Below are 18,745 nucleotides of genomic sequence, written 5' to 3' on the forward strand. Positions count from 1 at the left end.
ATAACTGCATATGTCAATTTCTACCAAATCTGCACTAGAAAAAACATAACATCCATATTGGCTGGATAGTGTCCTTTCATATACTGAATGTTTATGACATGAATATTATACTTCAGGAAATGCACCAGAACAGCTATTTAAACATGAGAAAGTACCTACTTTTGGCAATGCAGACATTCATTTGTCTTTTAAGTAGCCATTCAGATATACCCTCCCCACCAAATATTGGAAAAGTAAAAACTTAATTATCGTGGAGTTAGGGGACATAGGAATTGCATGTATGTACAGTGAAACACTCTTATCTGTGCCTATTTTTCTGAGGGGAAGCAATGGTTTTCCTTTCCCTAGCTCAGTTTCTCAATCTCAGCAACTTTGAGATCTTAAAGTTGCTGAAATGGCAAACACTGCCTAGACTGTACTCTATTTATTATATAGGCTGCGGATAGGATAAAAGCAGATGGAGCTGATCCAGTTTTACAACACTAGCAAGAAATTCTGGACTGTATTGTTGGAAGAACTACAGGCCAGGAAGGTGGAACATGGGGAAATAGGAAGAAAAATATGCCTAGAGAATTCTGTTTCAGGCAATCACAAGCCCGGTGATTGAATTTTATTCCTCTGGCTCTCTTGCTTGGCTCAGCATATACCCAGGGGCAGGTACAGTGAAAACACAGGTAAGTGGCATGCTCTCTGCTTTAGCTTACCATTATCAGTTAGTTACAATCCATTTAGCATGCGAATAGGTTAAGCAGAGCCAAGCTGGTCTAAGGTCTGGATGGGGAACCACCAGGGAGCCCCATGATGTGTCGCCAAGATGGCAGAAAGGCAAGATTGTAATGTATCAAAACACAGTTTTAATCTGACTGCAAATAAGAAACTCTTTGTTTTCCTATTTCTGAATTAAAGTCTACCTTTTTCTTCGTGGTGTTCTTGGTGGGCATGGCATTTCTTTTCTGCCAAGCTGGCTAACCACCTCAGTGAAAAAAGTGGTGTATTTCTGTAGTAGTTCTTCCTTGCGCTTTGTCATCTTCCGCTCCAGCTCCTTCAGCTCCTTTTCTTGCTTTTTCAAGACTTTCCCAAAATTTTTCATCTGCTGTATCTCTTCAATGCTGGCTGTCTGTGGCTCTGAAACACAGAATGAAAAAGACATCCATCAGTTGAAATAAGATGCTAGGTTGCCACTTTCCCGAAGGATCCTTTTCCACAACTAATTTACTATGCCCATTTTCTCTCAAGATTAATCTTGTGTTGCATGAATATATTTTGCCTTCTAAGCACCTCAAACGTAAGAAAAAAAAATCAATACAGATCCCACTAAAGAATGCTTTAGAGCAGTGGTCCCCAACCTTTCTGGCACCAAAGACCAGATTTGGAAGAAAAACAGTCTTCTACGGACCAGGGGTGGGGATTGGTTTCAAGTGCAACCTAGATCCCACACATGTTCAAATGAAGCTTTGCTCACTCACCTGCTGCTTGTGTGGCCCAGTTCCTAATGGCTCAGGGGTTGGGGGACCCCTGCTCTAGAGTTAATATGTAAAAATTTGAAAGCCACTGATGAGTACTGTTCATAATGTTGATTGGGATCCCCAATACTCTGCTCAATGATTGGTCCATTCAGTGGGGTTTTCCAGCTGGACATGGAGCTGGCTTAGTGGGAAGCTGGTTTAGTGATACCCCTTCCTCTACTTATAAATGGGGTTCTGTGACTTCATTTTGAATTCTAGCCATTATTCTGAATAAATTACTAATTCTGGTGGAGCAGTGGTTAAAGTGCAATATTGCAGGCAAACTCTGCCCTCAGCTGGAGTTCGATCCTGTCAGGGCTCCAGGTTGACACAGCCTTCCATCCTTCCAAGGCTGGTAAAATGAGGACCAGATAGCTGAAGGCAATATGCAAATAATGCTTCTATATTGTAAATCACCTTGAGAGTTCTGTAAAGTGCTAATGCTAGTCTTCTGCCTCACTTTTTTTCTGGATTTTTATCTCACTTGGAGTGAACTTTTCAAACTTTCTTAAAACAATAATCATGCAAGAGAAATTTGTCCCAGCTGGGTCCTTTCCACAATGTAGTGGGGCACCTACTTCCATAATCCCCAGGTAGCATAAGCATTGACAACTTCATTGACAACATGTACTCTAAGTAGAAGTGAAACTTCTCTGTTCCTGGAAAATTACCATAATTTCCAGTTTGCACCCAGCATACTCAATATGCATATCAGGGCGAGCACATATGCCAATACAGCAACTAAAAATATCTCTTGATGTTTATTTATTAAAGACCAGCAAACAACAAGAAGAGATAATGGGCAAAACATGACAAAAAAGGAGGTAAAACAAAGAGGCGTGAATAGACAAGAATTTACACCACCACCCCTCCGAACAGGCCAGAGAATTTTTCCGAAAACAAATACATTACAGTGAGTAATTAGCATGAGCGGTCCCCAAGAGAGTGACCTTTGATTATTCCAGCCTTAATTGTTTTATGTTCATAATGGCAACAGAATAGAGATTGAAAACAGGACATCCTCTATTCTACACTATGAAGGAAACAACTTGGTGGATAAGGATAATGTATCTTCTTCTTTTTTAAAATGTCGCTTTTACCTCTACTTCCAGGGGAGGTATGGCAAACTGAAAACAGCTAATGACTACAGCAAAGACCAAGAAACCAGGGAGTAGCCGGGTTCCTTGAAACCTGTCTGGAGAAGGAGAGGATAGGAGATTGTCCACATGTGCTCTGGACAGCTGCTCCTTAGGTTGCTACAAAGTAGCTGTTGCCTTTCAAGAGTGAATATCAGTTAAAAGGACCAGCAGTCGAGAAATATGCCACAGATTAGCCTTTGGAGTAGAGTAGCAATGGCAGCCTTGGAAAAGATATTTAGATTCACTTGTGTCACAAATGACAAGGTTCAAACCATCCTACTTATGTGAAGTCCTAGCTCTCTGAAAAGTCAATAATACTGAGAAAGGTAAAAGGAAAGAGAGAAAAAGAACAACCAGGACAAGGTAAATAGTTTCTTTATTGATGGGTAAACTGCTGGAAGTCCTAAAGAACCAGTTTAGGAACATATACCTTCTGTATCATATATTTTCTAAAAAGCCTAAATGGCCTAGATAAAATGAAAAGTTTCAAGTCTCCTCTTGCTGTAATAAGGAGAGGGTTTCCTTAATTCCTATTGCAATTTTTTCCACAATGAAGTCCCATCCCTGAATAAATGTGTGGAGTGGCTTTTGAAAGGTATTGTGATAAAGCCCACCAGTTGATATCAATAGGCTGAATCACCACACATTTTGTAATAATGATTGGTATACATGTAGAATCTGTTTACATGTGACATTGTGTCAGATTGCTAAAAAGAGAGGGCTTTCTTACCTGTAGTTAATTTTGCAGCTTCTTTCATGGTCCCTTCTTTTGGTGTAATCAAGGTTCCTGGAGAATGGAAACAACATCACGGTGGACTAAAACTTTATTCCCTTATAAATAGATTTTGACTATGGTCAGAATGTTTAACTGGTCCCAGTGATGTGGGTTGAACCTACTTCTTGTCACTTGGAGTTATACCATCTCCTTTCAATATGTGAGCTATATGTGTTCTCCTGTTCTCAGCTCCTATCATTTCCGTAGCATTACCTGCAGGGCCATTTGAAGGAGTGCAATAAATTCCTATGATGTTAGGTATCCCGTTGACTGAAAGATTCTTTTCCAAAATGGATTTCTATAAAATAAAGTTCAACATAAAATGGATGTCAGTGCAAAAACAGATCCTTGGAAACAACTAGCTGCTTCCCACCCAATCCTATATTGGTTTTGCTTTTTTTTTTTACTCTTGTTTGGCACTTTAATGTTCCTGCATGAAAGCAGCAAGAAAGATGAAGTATCATAAGGTGCATTTTTAAAATACGTAACAAAGTGGAGATATTCCATCATCATTCTTCAGGGTAGCCCATGCGAATGTCCTACCAGTGAATCCAAATTTCTCAACCTAAAAAATATTATTTCCTTTTTCCATTCACTTGACTTCTTTAAACTGAAGACCTCTGGGCGTTTGGTTGTCCAATTTAGCCCCAGACACTCTGTGACTTCCTCAATAGGCACACATTGCTATACTTTTCACATTGACTCCCCCAAATAAAATGCTCAGTAACACTCAGAGCTGTGATAACTCAGAAAGCAAGTTGAAAATAAGTCTTTTAAGTACTGTCTTATTCTTAGCTTCGAGAAAATTCCATTTACAGCACCTTGATAATTAAATGTGAAATCTTATGACGATTTGATGAGACAGTCACTCTTTTCGTGAATAACTGTCTAATCCGGAATAAGAAGTGGAGAAAAGCAAGTCTGAAAGGCAGCACTTCAGCTGCTCCCAAACACAATTATATATCCAGGCTTTTATTTTGTTCCTGGAGGTGAAGGGTGGTGCCTTTGGAGTGGGAGGTGGTGTGATGGACAATAATAAAGCAGCAGTTTCCCAGAAGGGAGGAAGCACATTCTAAGAAAAGGGGGGGGGGAGACAAGAGGCAACACAACCTACGCCTGGCTAGGAGAAAGAGGAAGAGGGTTAGGATGGCCACTCTCTAGAATCTTCCTACGCACAGTCACTCATGCGCTCGTGACCTCCCGTTTAGACTACTGCAACGCTCACTACATGGGGCTGCCCTTGAGGACCACCCGGAGGCTTCAACTGGTGCAGAATGCGGCCGCGCGAGTCGTGATGAGGGTCTCCCGATACTCCCATGTAACACCTCTACTCCGCGAGCTGCATTGGCTTCCAGTTGCCCTCCGGGTGAGATTCAAGGTGCTGGTGATGACCTATAAAGCCCTAAATGGCCTGGGTCTGGGTTATCTGAGGGAACACCTGCTGCCAGCATCAAGTTCCCTTCGTCCAGTGCGCTCCCACAGGGAGGGTCTCCTCAGGGTGCCGCTGGTTAAAGACTGCCAGCAGGTAACACCCAGGGGTAGGGCCTTCTCAGTGGGTGCGCCTGCCCTGTGGAACCAGCTGCCTGCGGAGCTTAGGACTGCCCCCAACCTCCATTCATTCCGCCGGGACCTGAAGACCTGGCTCTTCGAGCTCTCTGGCCCAGGCTGAGAATATTTTTAATTCTAATTTTAACTGGGTTTTAATTTTCTCAGGGTTCTATTTAATCTCTTTGAATTTGTTTTAACGTTTGTATTGACTGTTTTTTAAATGCCCTGTAAACCGCCCTGAGTCCTTCGGGAAAGGGCGGTATATAAATCTAAATAAATTAAATTAAATTAAAATTATTTCCTTAGGCCAGTAAGGATTTAGTCTGGCAGATTCTGTCTGTTGTGTGCAGCAAATAAAGAACTGAACTTTGGCTGGATTGTTCTATGTCATTCTTGGGCTGGGCCTGACACTGTCTGATGTGAAAAGGGAAGAAAGAATTTAATTCTTTAACGCTTTTCAAAATATCTAGCAGCTAGGTTTGCAGCTAGGGTAAAATAGGCTGAAAGTGGGTGCTATCGACAGCTGTACAAAGCTGTCGGTTTAACATGGGTTAAACCAAGCCATCGTATTAATCCATAATATAGTTTGTTTCAACATACGATAAAGCATAATATGGTGTTTTCGGTACATTATGTGAAGGTAGCAACTATGGTATATTAATCAGGTTTAACATTAAAGATTCCTTGTGAAAATAATAACTAAAATGCTTTAGAGGCCAAATAGAAGAGATTGTTAGCTTGTTTTCATCTATTTTAAAATTCCAGTGCACTGCCCCACATTCCTTGAATCCTTTGCTAAATCCCCTTCCTCATCCTCCAGTGCAATGCAGACCTTAAAACAGTGTTTTTCAATCTCAGCAACTTTAAGCTGTGTGGAATTCAACACCCAGAATCCCTCATCTAAATCTTTAGGATTTCAGCTCCATTCCTGAAATCTGACAAAGGGATTCCCTTCCCCTTCACAAAGGAAAAGGAAAAAAACCCTTCATGGAACTGCAGGAACAGAGCTGAAATCTTTGGGATTCAAGGGTTTCAGCTTTGTTCTTCCAACCCCATGAAGGATTTCAGCTTATGTCCATCTCCTTTCCTTACAACCTTCCCTGCTGCCCTCCCCACTGACCTTCTAGGAAAGCCAGCAGAGAATATTGCAAATGACATTCACATGATCATGACTGAAATAAGTAAGTGAACTGGTTGCCAAGCACCCAGATCATAATCAAGCAGATTGTTATTCTTGGTGCAATGTTTTTTAATGGTTGGAAGTACTTTACAGGTCATAAACCACCCTTCCTGAAGCTATTATTAATTTGGTCATTAAGTAAACAGTTGTTAAGTGAGGACTATCTATAAACGAATTGCTATTCCAATTACATAGGGGTTTCTTGTCTTTTGGATAACTCTAACATTTAGAATGTATGGATAACATTCTGGATCCTAACTGAAGTATTTCAGAAGTATTAATTTTATGATTCTAAAACAACACTGGCCCATTTTATTAAAAGCTTTTTAAAAATAATTACTCTTTGTTTTTCTTTGGTTGCTATTAAGAGGCATGTCAGACTCTGACATGGAATATGCTGGCTTAACTTCTATCACTAGCATCCTGATTTGAGCTGTAATACAAAAGCAGGTATTTTACACACAAGATACACACAGACACACAGACACACACACACACACACACACAGACACTATTTTGAGAACTCACCTCATTATTAGCATCTGCATCCTTCATCTTTTTATCATGAGCATTAAAAAACTTTATTGGATTGGATAAAGCCATGGTGAGATCTATTTAAAAAAAACAAGATGTAGAATACTATCTCATTATCCCTTATTGATTGATTGCTAGTTCCTTTACTAAGCATATAGTAATATTTGCCTTATATGCTTTTTGTTATTCTAAATCAACTAGTAAAAAAAATTCAAGACATACAATTTGCAGTAATAGATTTTGCAATTTGCAGTTAAGTTTCTGCAAATTGCCTGCACTGAGATAAAATTGAAGTGGGCCTGTAATCAGTTCAAAGGTATACCATTTATAAGAGCAACAAAATCTCATTTTTCTTGCTTTACATTGTTGAGTATTTTTAGAACGATGCTGAGTGACTTACATCCTCATTTACAGTTTTTCTTTGGAAGGACTTATACACCCTCCTTCAGCTAAGATTGGGAAATGTGCTGCAATACAATAATAGCCATCTCTATACATTGTGACTATGAGTAGCCATTCAATCGTTGTTCAGCTTATTAACTTCTAGGAAAGGAAGTTTTAACCTTCCCCATCTCTGTCCTGTTTGGCTGACCTTGTCTGGGATTAGAAATTTAACAAGAACAGAAGCCAAAGAAATAAAAAAAATCAAATAAGAACAGGCCTGTTTGGTGTTTGGATAGGAAACCTCTGAAGAACATTAGGTCTATAAGCTTAATTGGGAAATAAATAATCTTCAGAGTAGGGCAATAGTTAATCACTTCTGCACTTTGGGCAAGAGAGCTGCATGGGTGTATCCAGGAGCAAAGATCAATCTGAAGGAGACATTATGTTACTTATCCTTGTCTTAGGACACTGATAAATAGCTGAAAAGAAGATAAATGCACACTGTGGTTGCTACAAATATAGCAATATAGACTTATTGTTCTTATTGGCAGTGCCTCTATAAGTAGACCAGACTAGGAAATCAATGTCATGTAGGTCTAAAATTATTCTTATTGGAACAACTATAGTAACAGAATATTGCAAGTCTTGAGTATACTCTCCTCCTCCCTCATTTTTTCTTTGGGTGAATGAGAAAGGGGCCTATCTGAGACATTTTCTCAATTTAGTTTCTTTGACCAGATTTAAGTTGTGTTTGTCTGATTATTGCCTTTATAGCAGTTTTTTCTCCTGTCCTTGAAGGCCATTCCTTCATCTTCTACACTTAGTATCTTTTGGTAACAGTTATTATAATATTATCATCTTTACTGAAGGCTGCCTAAGACACTCATATCTACCTAAAAACACCTCATCCAATGCCTCACTCAAGTTATTTCACAATTTTACTAAGAGAATCTTTTCAATATCCTTCATCCAGAAGGTGTAGTAAATAATTTTAATTGGCCAATATACACCAGGCCTCTGCTTAAAAATAGCATCTAGAAGCAAACCAAGACTAATAGCAATAAAGACTGGAAGCCACCTTTTATTCTTTTTTAAAATCCTGCAACTAAAGTATAGGTGTCCTGCTCTTTCATCTTCAGAATACCATACCTGCCCATGAATCAGGAACATAATCTTTCATCTCCACATAGACAAATAGAGAGGGCATTGTAAGAGGCCGGTTGGTCTCACTACGAAGGCAAACATGATGATAACCTAAAAAAGAAAGTGCATGAATCCAGTAGGAAAATATACTGCTCAAAAAAATAAAGGGAGCACTTAAACAACACAATGTACTGTATTTAATAGTAGGATGTCTTATCTTGGTGTTCCCTTTATTTTTCTGAGCAGCACATATAGTGGTTGCAATTTGGGCGCCAGAGTAAGAAATGCAATGAGCCTTCCCAGAAAAACAGCATCTTTGTAGGTTCTTCGATATCATATCATTCCTGCTTTTGTAAACTGTGTACCAGTTTCATACCAAAGAAGTTCACAAATGTCACTCATGATGAAATACTTAAAACTCTGGTGAACTGGATAACAAGCGAACGAAAGGAGTCCTTCAGCATTTCTTCACAATATATATGTGTTTCCTTAAGGAATGAGCTCTCTTTGTGCATTCCTTCAAATATAAGGAGAAAAAAAATTAAGGAAAAAGTCTGGTGGCACACATTACTCCACTTCCTATAGTTCTCGGTATCCTCACTTTCAGATCTTTTAGCCCTGAGTAGGGTTAAAGCACTATGAAGCTACTTCTATTTGTAATCAATTAGACATGAATAAAAGGTTTTCAGATTTTCTAGTTCTCACAAAGAGATCCTACTTTAGTACTTAATGCTTTTGAAGAATGCACGAAGACAGCTTTGGGTTAATTGCTGGCTATTAAGCCAGCCTTCACCTCTGGCTCTATGAAGGACATCAAGATTCATAGGAAGCCAAGATTGTGGTTAAAAAGAGAGAGAGAGAGAGAAACAGTCAAGTACAATGGTGAGAAAAATGATCAAGTCTTACCCGAGCACACAGCAGTAACCGGGATAATGCGGTGACCAATAAACTTCCCACCTTCTTCCAAAGCTACAATTCTGAGAGAAGCCAACTCTGGCATTAAAATCTGGCAGGAAAAAATTGTTTGACAATTTGTAACATTTTTTGCCTTGAAATCCTAAGGTCGGGAAAAGTATACTTTGGAGGTCCCCTTATCTTCTGTGCTTTCATAACTAAAAGGGCTTCTATGTTCTTGTGGATGATCGCTTAAAGGTAAAGGTAAAGGTTCCCCCGCACATGCGTGCTAGTTGATTCTGACTCTAGGGGCCAGTGCTCATCGCCGTTTCAAAGCCGAAGAGCCAGTGCTTGTCCAAAGACGTCTCCGTGGTCTAGCCAGCATGACTAGACACCAAAGGCACACAGAACGCTGTTACCTTCCCACCGTAATGGTCCCTATTTTTCTACTTGCATTTTTATGTGCTTTCGAACTGCTAGGCTGGCAGAAGCTGGGATGAGTAGCAGGCGCTCACTCTGTTACGTGGCACTCGGGATTCGACCTGCCAAACTGCTGACCTTCTGATCGACAAGCTCAGCGTCCTAACCCACTGAGCCACCGCGTCCCTTGATATCGCTTACTAAGGCCATATCTTGTTCTAAGCAAGTCACTGAGCTGTTTCCCTTTCTCCCCATTACATCCCCAACTATTCCTCTTCATTAACGGTAGCTGCTTTCTCACTACCTGATTCAACTTAGCTCAAGAGTAATATCACTTTTTTTAAAAAAATATTCTGCCAGCCTCAAGATCAGCCACCCATATGCAGGGAGGTTTCCCTATACGGTTTGCTCCTCTTAACCTAAACTTTTCTGGTAGCCAAGAGATATAAACAAAGATTGATCTGGTTGGAAATATGATATTCTTAGAAATATATAAATAAAATAACTGTACTGAAACCTTCTTTATATCTTGGTTTTCTCTCTCTTTCTCTTTCTTTCTCTACCTACCTGCCTACCTATTGTGGACAATATGAACCACTGCTGATCTGCTTTCTGCATTCCTCATTTTCAGAAGATAGTTCTATACTGGCTTTGAGGGACAAATGACATGGATTTTGTAATTTGTTAACTAACACAGTTATTTTGTATTTTAATTCTCTCTTTTAATATAATGTTGGTTCATTACAGATTGGAATATAGGATAGTTGTATGGATTAGTTAGATAGCTTTTAACATTCCTAAACTGGAAAAAAAATCTTCAGACTGATTATTTTCTCTGTTCAGGTACAATACAGACAGGAATTTGGGAATAACTTTTAACATTACTAAATTAAAGAGATAAACAGGCTGAAGATTATCTGAAGATAATTTGTTAGTGCAAATTGGAGTCTGGTTTATCTTTTTAGTGAACTCTAAACAACCCTTTCCCTTACAATTTACGCCTCTTCTTACACCAGACCTTATTTTAATGAACATGTGTTATATTATGGGATCCAAATGTGTAACATGCTTGACCACATGTAACTGATTTCCTATGCAAAGGGGAGGTTACTTTTACCCTGTCCAATCAATTTCCCTCTTGGATGTTTCTTTGTTATGCTAACTGTAAAAGGTGTTGTAAACTAAAGATCAGGCTTCCCTCTTTGAATGAGAGGAATCCCTTTTGTCTGAATATTCTGATAAATTGTAATAAAGTGATCTTCCTGTCTCGGTTTGTCTCATTGGAAAATATGCATATCGAGGCACGAGCCTAAAAGAGCCACATTTGGCCATCACTTTCTTATATTCATACTAGGCATTATAAATGCTTTGCAATTCATCTGCAGAATAATGAAGGTTATAATGTAATGAAAGGGACATATATTTCCATATTTTGTGATCTTGAGCTATTGCAAATGTTTAATTTTTTTTAGAAAGCACAGAATTTGTACCCCTTGATCTGGCATAATTTAGGAGGGCTTTTCTTTTTTTCTTTTTTCAAATAAAAGCTTTGAATTGAATATAACTCATTTTTCCCTTAAATTTCCCATTTTCAGCATTGAAATATTAACGAGTACCTGAGAGGGTCACTAGAAACAAGGAAATGAAATCTGCAAAGCATTCTGCCCATAAAACATGTCTTAAGAAACTACAAATTATAACAACCTCTAATGCTTGGAATTTTTGAGGACAGCTCTTACTCAATGAAATATGCTCCTGAATATTTTCCTCAACCCCATGACTAAGTGATGATACTAAAAATGTGCTGCTGATCCTGTTTATTTTATTCCATTTTTACACCGCTTCCTACATCAAGAACGATAGAGGAATCTCCCCAGTCTTAAATGCCTAGAACAGGGGTCTTCAAACTTGGCCCTTTTATGACTTGTGGAATTCAATTCCCAGAATTCCTCAGCCAGACATGCTGGCTGAGGAATTCTGGGAGTTGAAATCCACAAGTCATGAAAGAGCCAAGTTTGAAGACCCCTGGCCTAGAACCTGGAAACAGCCGGCACTGTACCCTTGGAAGTGACACATTATTATATTATAAGGACTGTTACCTTTTCAAACACAAAAGGGTCTTCATTCCATATAGGATTGATTGAGTTGGCATTTGGTGTCACTTTGGTTCTGTATCTACGCTTTGGATCTCCTGGCAGGCCAAACAGCTCTACCTCTACGTAAGACTTCACGCTGCGTTCTGAAAGGAACTGCCCAGAAATGATCTGTGCATGGAGCAAGAACAACAGAATAATTTATTACATAAAGTTTCAGCATTAGCTCTTTAGTCTCTTCTTCTTCTTCTTCTTCTTCTTCTTCTTCTTCTTCTTCTTCTTCTTCTTCTTCTTCTTCTTCTTCTTCTTCTTCTTCTTCTTCTTCTTCTTCTTCTTCTTCTTCTTCTTCTTCTTCTTCTTCTTGCCAGAGGCACACACAACTTTTCTCAGGCTGAATCTGGTCTTTGAGTGATCAGGCAGAGAACTACATTCCAAAAAAGCGTGGATGGAGCTGGGGCAAAAGTTCACTTTTGTTTCATTTCTAACACTGTGTTCATATAATTACTATTAAGTACCATCATATATTGAATAATTCCCGCTTCTGTATCATGTATGCATTTCAACTCAGTAACAATCTTTGAATGTACTTGCATCTTTGTTTTAAGTTACTATCTAAATCCTTCAGGTTCATTTCCCATTAGCTTATGTAAGACTTATTGGTCTTACATTAAATTTTATTCCTTATACTATATATTGTTTCACCTCACAAATTCTTCTATCTATGGGGACAATATTACTGCAAAGTGCTGTTCATAGAAATGCATGACTTAATGCTTTTTGTATCAAAAACTGTTCTACAAGCAACATTTGAGAAACGTTCTGGTTTAGCTTTTCTTTAGTTTTCTAGATTTTAGTAGGCAGGTAGATTGAAGCTTAACATAAAGCATCATCATGACTACTATAATTCCCTTCAAAAACAACTTGTCTTCTTTGAGTGAGAAGCATGAATTCAGAAGGTGTGCCAAATTTGTGTATTGAGAATGAAATTAGGCTTACAAGCACTATTACCTGAGTGCCAGGATTCTTCTCTGAGATGCTTTCTTTACTCTTAGTGACACAAGTTACATTCCTAAAATGTGATGATGGTACTATTTCTAGGAAAGGGAATTATGTTTTTATAAAAGAATTAGAAGTTCACACCAAGGGCTACATGAACATGAGAAAATCAAAGAACTGACAGACTGATTTGGGAATATTTCCAGCTGCTGGAGAACACCAGATTTGGTCATGGCCATATGGTAGCCCTAGCTTACTCAGAAGCCTTCAAACTGGTTTGTTCTATTTATAGTTATAGTTATAGTTTATTTGATTTATATACCGCCCTTCTCCTTGGTGGGACTCAGGGCGGTTCACAGGGCATACATAAAAAACACTATACAAAAATTAAAAAGAATTAAATCCATGCCCAATTAAAACAGAAGTACAGATTAAAAACAATTAAAAACCCATAATCCCCCATCAGGCCAGACCAGCTAATTCGAACAGATGGGTCTTCAGGCCCCGACGGAAAGTTCGAAGGTCTGGTGCCATCCGGAGCTCCACCGGCAATTGATTCCATAAAGCCGGAGCCCCCACAGAGAAGGCCCTCCCCCTGGGGGCCACCAGTCGACATTCCCTGACTGGCGGCACCCTGAGGAGGCCCTCTCTGTGGGAACGCACAGGGCGGAGGGGAGTCGATGCCGGCAGCAGGTGGTCCCTGAGGTAACCCGGACCCATGCCATGTAGGGCCTTAAAGATCGTAACCAACACCTTGAACCTCACCCGAAAGACAACTGGTAACCAATGCAGCTCGCGGAGCAAAGGTGTAACATGGGAGTACCGGGAAACTCCCAAGACAACTCTCGCGGCCGCATTCTGTACCAGTTGGAGCCTCCGAGTGGTCTTCAAGGGAAGCCCCATGTAGAGAGCATTACAGTAGTCAAGGCGAGAGGTCACGAGCGCATGAGTGACTGTACACAGGGCATCCCGGTTCAGATAGGGCCGCAACTGGCGCACCAGGCGAACCTGGGCGAAAGCCCCCCTAGTCACGGCCACTATATGCTCTTCCAAAGTAAGCCGTGAATCTAGAAGGACTCCCAAGTTGCGAGCCCTATCCACGGGGGGTAAGAGCTCACCCCCCATAGAAAGAGATGGAACATTTGGGATGTCCCGGGATGCCGGAATGCACATGAAGTGGTACCGGTACATGTCCAATTGCAATAGAGAAGATACACTGATGTTTTGCCTAAAACTGCAGATTAGTCCATTTGTGTCCTTATCTTTCTCTCTAGCTATAACTGGCCAAGTGAGTGTTAATTCCATGAAATGAATTCATTCTATTTAAACACAATAACAACTATAATTTTCTATGATCAGACTGTCCTGCAGGTCGCTGTAGAATTACTGTGCTAGGGAGACCTTGCTAGGTAGTAAACACACTCGATATTTAACACCACACTTCTGGACGGTAGACTCCCAATCAATCCCTCAGTGTTTACTTACGGTGATTGACAAAGTGCTTGCCACGACTACATCAATACGATCCACTGAAAAAGGATCAAAGTGCTTGTCTGGACGACGCATGAAGTCATGTTTAAGAAGATAGCCACTTTGCCCATTGAATTCAAAGAGAGCCATGTTCTGCTGCATGGGGACATCTGGGAAAGGAGGTGGTGGAGAAGATTATTTCATCCCAGGACAAACAAAATAAATTAGTAAGCTCCACTGAATTGGGTACCTTTGCTTCTATTACAGCTAAAGTCAAGAGATGCATGATCATATAGACAAGTTCAGACCTATCACACAATTAGGTATCGGGTGGTTAATGGATGGATGCGAGCTTTATTGGGACTCAGCATTATTTACTGGCCAACCTAGCAGTTCGAAAGCACATAAAAATGCAAGTAGAAAAATAGGGACCACTCCGGTGGGAAGGTAACAGCGTTCCATGCGCCTTTGGCGTCTAGTCATGCCGGCCACATGACCATGGAGACGTCCTCGGACAAACGCTGGCTCTTCGGCTCTGAAATGGAGATGAGCACCGGCCCCTAGAGTCGGAAATGACTAGCACGCATGTGCGGGGGAAGCTTTACCTTTTTATTATTTACTGCTTATTGTTTTAAATAGTCTTTTTATATATTCTGTTTTGTTTAACACTCAGAGTTCTTTCTAATAGATCAGCAGCTATATAGGTTTGTTAAATAAATACTGTAAATACATTTATGCAAAACAATATTAGACCCAGAAACTTAATACGGCACATGTACCCAGGCCCAAAGAAGTGCGCCACTTACCACTTGTCTGAAAGTTTAAGGCCACCATTTGACACCCAACATTCCAGAACATCTGTGGCATATAGTTAGATGAATCCATCCGAGTCCCTTTGGGATAAATTCGGCTCATCTGCCTTTTGTTGTAGCTGAATTTCTTTTAATAGGAGACCATTATTTGAATGAATGCAATAAGTATTCTCATTTTATAGGATAAACAGTTGTACACAATAAGATAAATGCTATTCCTGCCCATTCATTATTGATTTAATTCATATTATGCTGAAATTAATCATTGTACAGCTGAAAGGGAACAAAAAATATTCTGTGTACAGAGTGATTAAGGGAGACAGAGGCAATGAAGACAGGAGAGTATTAGAGATAAACCATCTTTGCTATTGTTTATAATTGTTCTGCACACATAAAATAGTAGCAAGAGTTTTTCTGGGTCAGTCCCAATAGATATTGATGCAAGAATCATAACCTCTAGGTAGACTGATTAATAGAGTACATCTTTTAAATGAATTCTTACTAGCTAATATTATTAAATATTATAATATTATTAAAACACTACAGCTAGCTAATAACAATCTCCGTTACAATAATAAATATACTCTATAGGCAATTTCACATTATTTCCAACACCATGGAATGTGCAACTATTATCCCAATTTCATTTGTACAGAGAAATTCTCTTTGGGCATATATGTATAAATTGGAACAAGCTCCTATATACAAATATAAAACATAACTAATCACTAAGGAGATGCCTTTAAAAAGGATACTCTACAAACTGGATGGGTGACCTGGTCAACAACTCATAAGCCTTTAATTCAGTGAAGGAGGAAACAACATAACTGTGGTTTTTCTCTGGAAAAGTAAGGAAGAAAGCATAGAACATAATCTTTTGTTTTCAAATCCATCCCTTCTTCAATTTAATTTCCAATCCTTGTTATCATTTCTAAATAAAAATGCTGGTTGCACATGTTGTTTCACATAAAAAATAAAAGAAGACACAGAAAGAGTTGGGGGTCAGGTGGAAATTCATTATAGGATTCCTTCAAGCATGAAAGTGTATCCAGGGAGATTACTTATGGCAACAAACAAATTTGTAGATAATGTTAAGTCGTGGGCTCTTGGAAGCAGGAATGATGACACGAGGCAGAGTACAGGATAACTCATATTTTTATTCTTGCTGGAACTGTACTAGAACTTAGCTGCAACCAGCCACAATATATAGTCTAGCCCCAAGGCGGCAGCCAATAGGTTTGAACCCACTCAAGCTGCCTGGGGCTAGCCAATTGCAGGAGAGGAGACAGCAAGTCTGGAATACTGGAGAGCCATTAGATGCTCCAGTAACGCACGTGGTGTATCACCACAAGCCCAGTACATAACAGATAACATAACCTCTGCAGATAATAAGGGAGGAATCAGTCACTGCCTAATTAAAGTTGCTATTAAACTGTGTTTCGTGGCAGGAGGATAGCATTTGTGTTGCCGCAAATTCTATTTGTCACATGCTGTAGAACCATCATGAAATAATTGTACAATAAGCTTCCACTTACGTGCAATGAAGCCATTTTTATTGTGTCTAGGAACATATTTTAAAATAGAATAGAAACCATAGATTAATTTGAAAGCTGGGACCCGCAAGATATCTAAACTTTAACTCCTAACATTTCCAACCAACATTATTTTGAAAGTCAAAATCCAGCCTATCAGTTGTTCTAAATTCAGGAAGGAGGTCAGAAAAAATTACCGTATTTTTCCATGTATAAGATGCACCCTTGTATAAGACACTCTGGTGTGCGAGTTCCAAGCTTATAGCAAACAAAGTCAACCGCCATCCAGCACTCTAAATAGATGCCTCCCAGCCGGCCCCACCCCCCACCCACCTAACCAGCATCCAGCATGATGAGCATGCATAGTCAGTTCACAACAGCAGCCTTACGACCCTGGTAAACAAACTGGCATGACAGCAAGGCAAGAGAAGCGAAAGCAGGTTTTAAACTCCCCACCGTTTCTTCATGGCGGAGCACCAAACAGCTGAGCCGGCAAATCTGGAAGTTTGGCTGGCCGCTATTATCGAGCAGGACAGCTTCACAGCTGCGTTCCATAAGGTCCCCGGCCAGCATACAGGTACAAGGGAGGGAAAGGGCTGTCGCTGCCATCCATGCTGCTGGTCCCATCCACTGCCTCCGTATGCTGCCATCCAATGATCTTGCCCCCTCCCGTTAGTGGCAAGCCCAAAGAGGCTTGACATCTGCACCAGGTGGCATGGCAGCAGCATGTAAAGAACCCACACAGGCAAGCCCTGGCCTGTGGAGGTTACCATTATTTTTTGTGTATAAGATGCTGCACTTATATAAGACGCTCCTGATTTTTGAACAGGGTGTTTGCAGGAAAAAATAGCGTCTTATACATGGAAAAATATGTTACTGCAACTTTTGACTAGAACATAGAATCAGCTCAGTTTTTCCATCGTTAATATTTCCACCAATTGAATATATTTTATAGGGAATAATTTCTTTCAATTCTTTCTCTCAATTTCATTATTATTTATTATCTATCCTTTAAGCATAGGATGGGACAAAGTCTGCAATTTCATTGGGTTTTATCAGTTTCATAAATTCTTATTCAATGTTTGGCCTGAATTTGAGAATGTTTTTGACAAGCTTTGGCAAATGTGAAGAAAATATAGATAGTGACACAAGGCTACAGATACACAGTTTTCTTCCTGTTAACTCTCAATGAATCAGCGATGCATAGTAAGTCCACAAGCAGGTAAAGCTCCTTGGGCTACATGCTTCTGAAGAAGAAACCATAAATGATAAATACCTATTGTGCATCAACAAACCCAAATCTTGTTCCAATTTCTGCCTCGGAATGTGGCCTCACCTGGCCCATAAGATGCTGTAATCCTAGAATCCTCTAGAAGATGCATGGTAAATGCAGCTTGAGGGCTAGATACAGTTTTAGATTAACTCGGCTGGCTTTCAGACTAATTTATAAAGCTGTTATAGATAATTAATTTAGATCCTGTCCTAGACTCTTCATGGAGAGGCACATGAAGACACAGATTAGGCTCTATCAGGAAGGTTTTTAAAATTTTGGACCTGGAAAAACTATACATAAGTAATAAGTATTCAATCAATTGAATGAATGCTGTGTTCAGCTGCTGAATACAGCTGAAAGATGCTGTATTTAATTTTGCACCATTTAGAAGCAGGGTTTTCTTCTGCTCACGTAGACAATCACTGAAACATACAATTCATCTAGTGGTGCAATAACTTTTCCTTGGCTGGTACCACCCTGTATCATATTGCTATTAGAAGTAGGGGTCCCCGCCCCTCCATATATAGGTCCTAAACCACATAGAACAATGTCAAAGAATGACATTTACACAGTTAATAGATACATAGTTTTCAGTGCAAATATATATGAGGCTTGCTTTAACCATAGAAAAACATTTTTCTTAACAGGACAAAACAAATCGTCCTTACGTGCTGAAATTTCAAAACTCTCGAATTTGATGGGTTGAATGTAATTCACCAGACTGGACATTTCTTCATAAGCAGTCACTTCCAGACCTGCAGTTCCCTAAACAGAATTTTGAGGGTTACAGAGCAAATTGTGATGCAAACTCCAGTAATGTGCAAAATAAGTATCAGAAAGGACTAAGCAGAATTCATAAGAACAACCTACGGCGACTGGTGCCTTCCTCTTTGAATATTATATGCTCTGCAGATCTGAGTCTTTCAGAATTGGATTTCCAACTAACTGCATCTATTTACACACCCTTAGTTCACTCTTCTGGGAGTTGTAGTTCCAACCTACCTGGAAAGTCATCAGGTTAGGGAAAGCTGTTCTTGTAAAATTAGG

At 39.7% G+C, this 18,745-nt stretch overlaps 1 protein-coding gene across 3 annotated transcripts in view; it reads right to left on the bottom strand.

Annotated features, from left to right (window-relative positions):
* Nucleotides 1-18,745, bottom strand: part of PLCB2 (phospholipase C beta 2) — a 70,168-nt gene that overhangs the window by 8,655 nt on the left and 42,768 nt on the right. For all 3 annotated transcript variants that reach the window (XM_083350127.1, XM_083350126.1, XM_083350128.1), the window contains 11 exons: nt 18,367-18,463; nt 15,649-15,733; nt 14,888-15,012; nt 14,097-14,251; nt 11,622-11,786; nt 9,115-9,214; nt 8,215-8,319; nt 6,676-6,758; nt 3,633-3,717; nt 3,375-3,431; nt 912-1,125 (listed from right to left, as the gene is read on the bottom strand). In XM_083350127.1, the coding sequence (XP_083206253.1) occupies nt 912-1,125; nt 3,375-3,431; nt 3,633-3,717; nt 6,676-6,758; nt 8,215-8,319; nt 9,115-9,214; nt 11,622-11,786; nt 14,097-14,251; nt 14,888-15,012; nt 15,649-15,733; nt 18,367-18,463 (1,271 nt within the window). The remainder of the gene's footprint in view (nt 1-911; nt 1,126-3,374; nt 3,432-3,632; nt 3,718-6,675; nt 6,759-8,214; nt 8,320-9,114; nt 9,215-11,621; nt 11,787-14,096; nt 14,252-14,887; nt 15,013-15,648; nt 15,734-18,366; nt 18,464-18,745) is intronic.

Source organism: Vipera ursinii (genome assembly GCF_947247035.1).
Source record: "Vipera ursinii genome assembly, chromosome: 1".
Lineage (NCBI taxonomy): Eukaryota > Metazoa > Chordata > Lepidosauria > Squamata > Viperidae > Vipera > Vipera ursinii.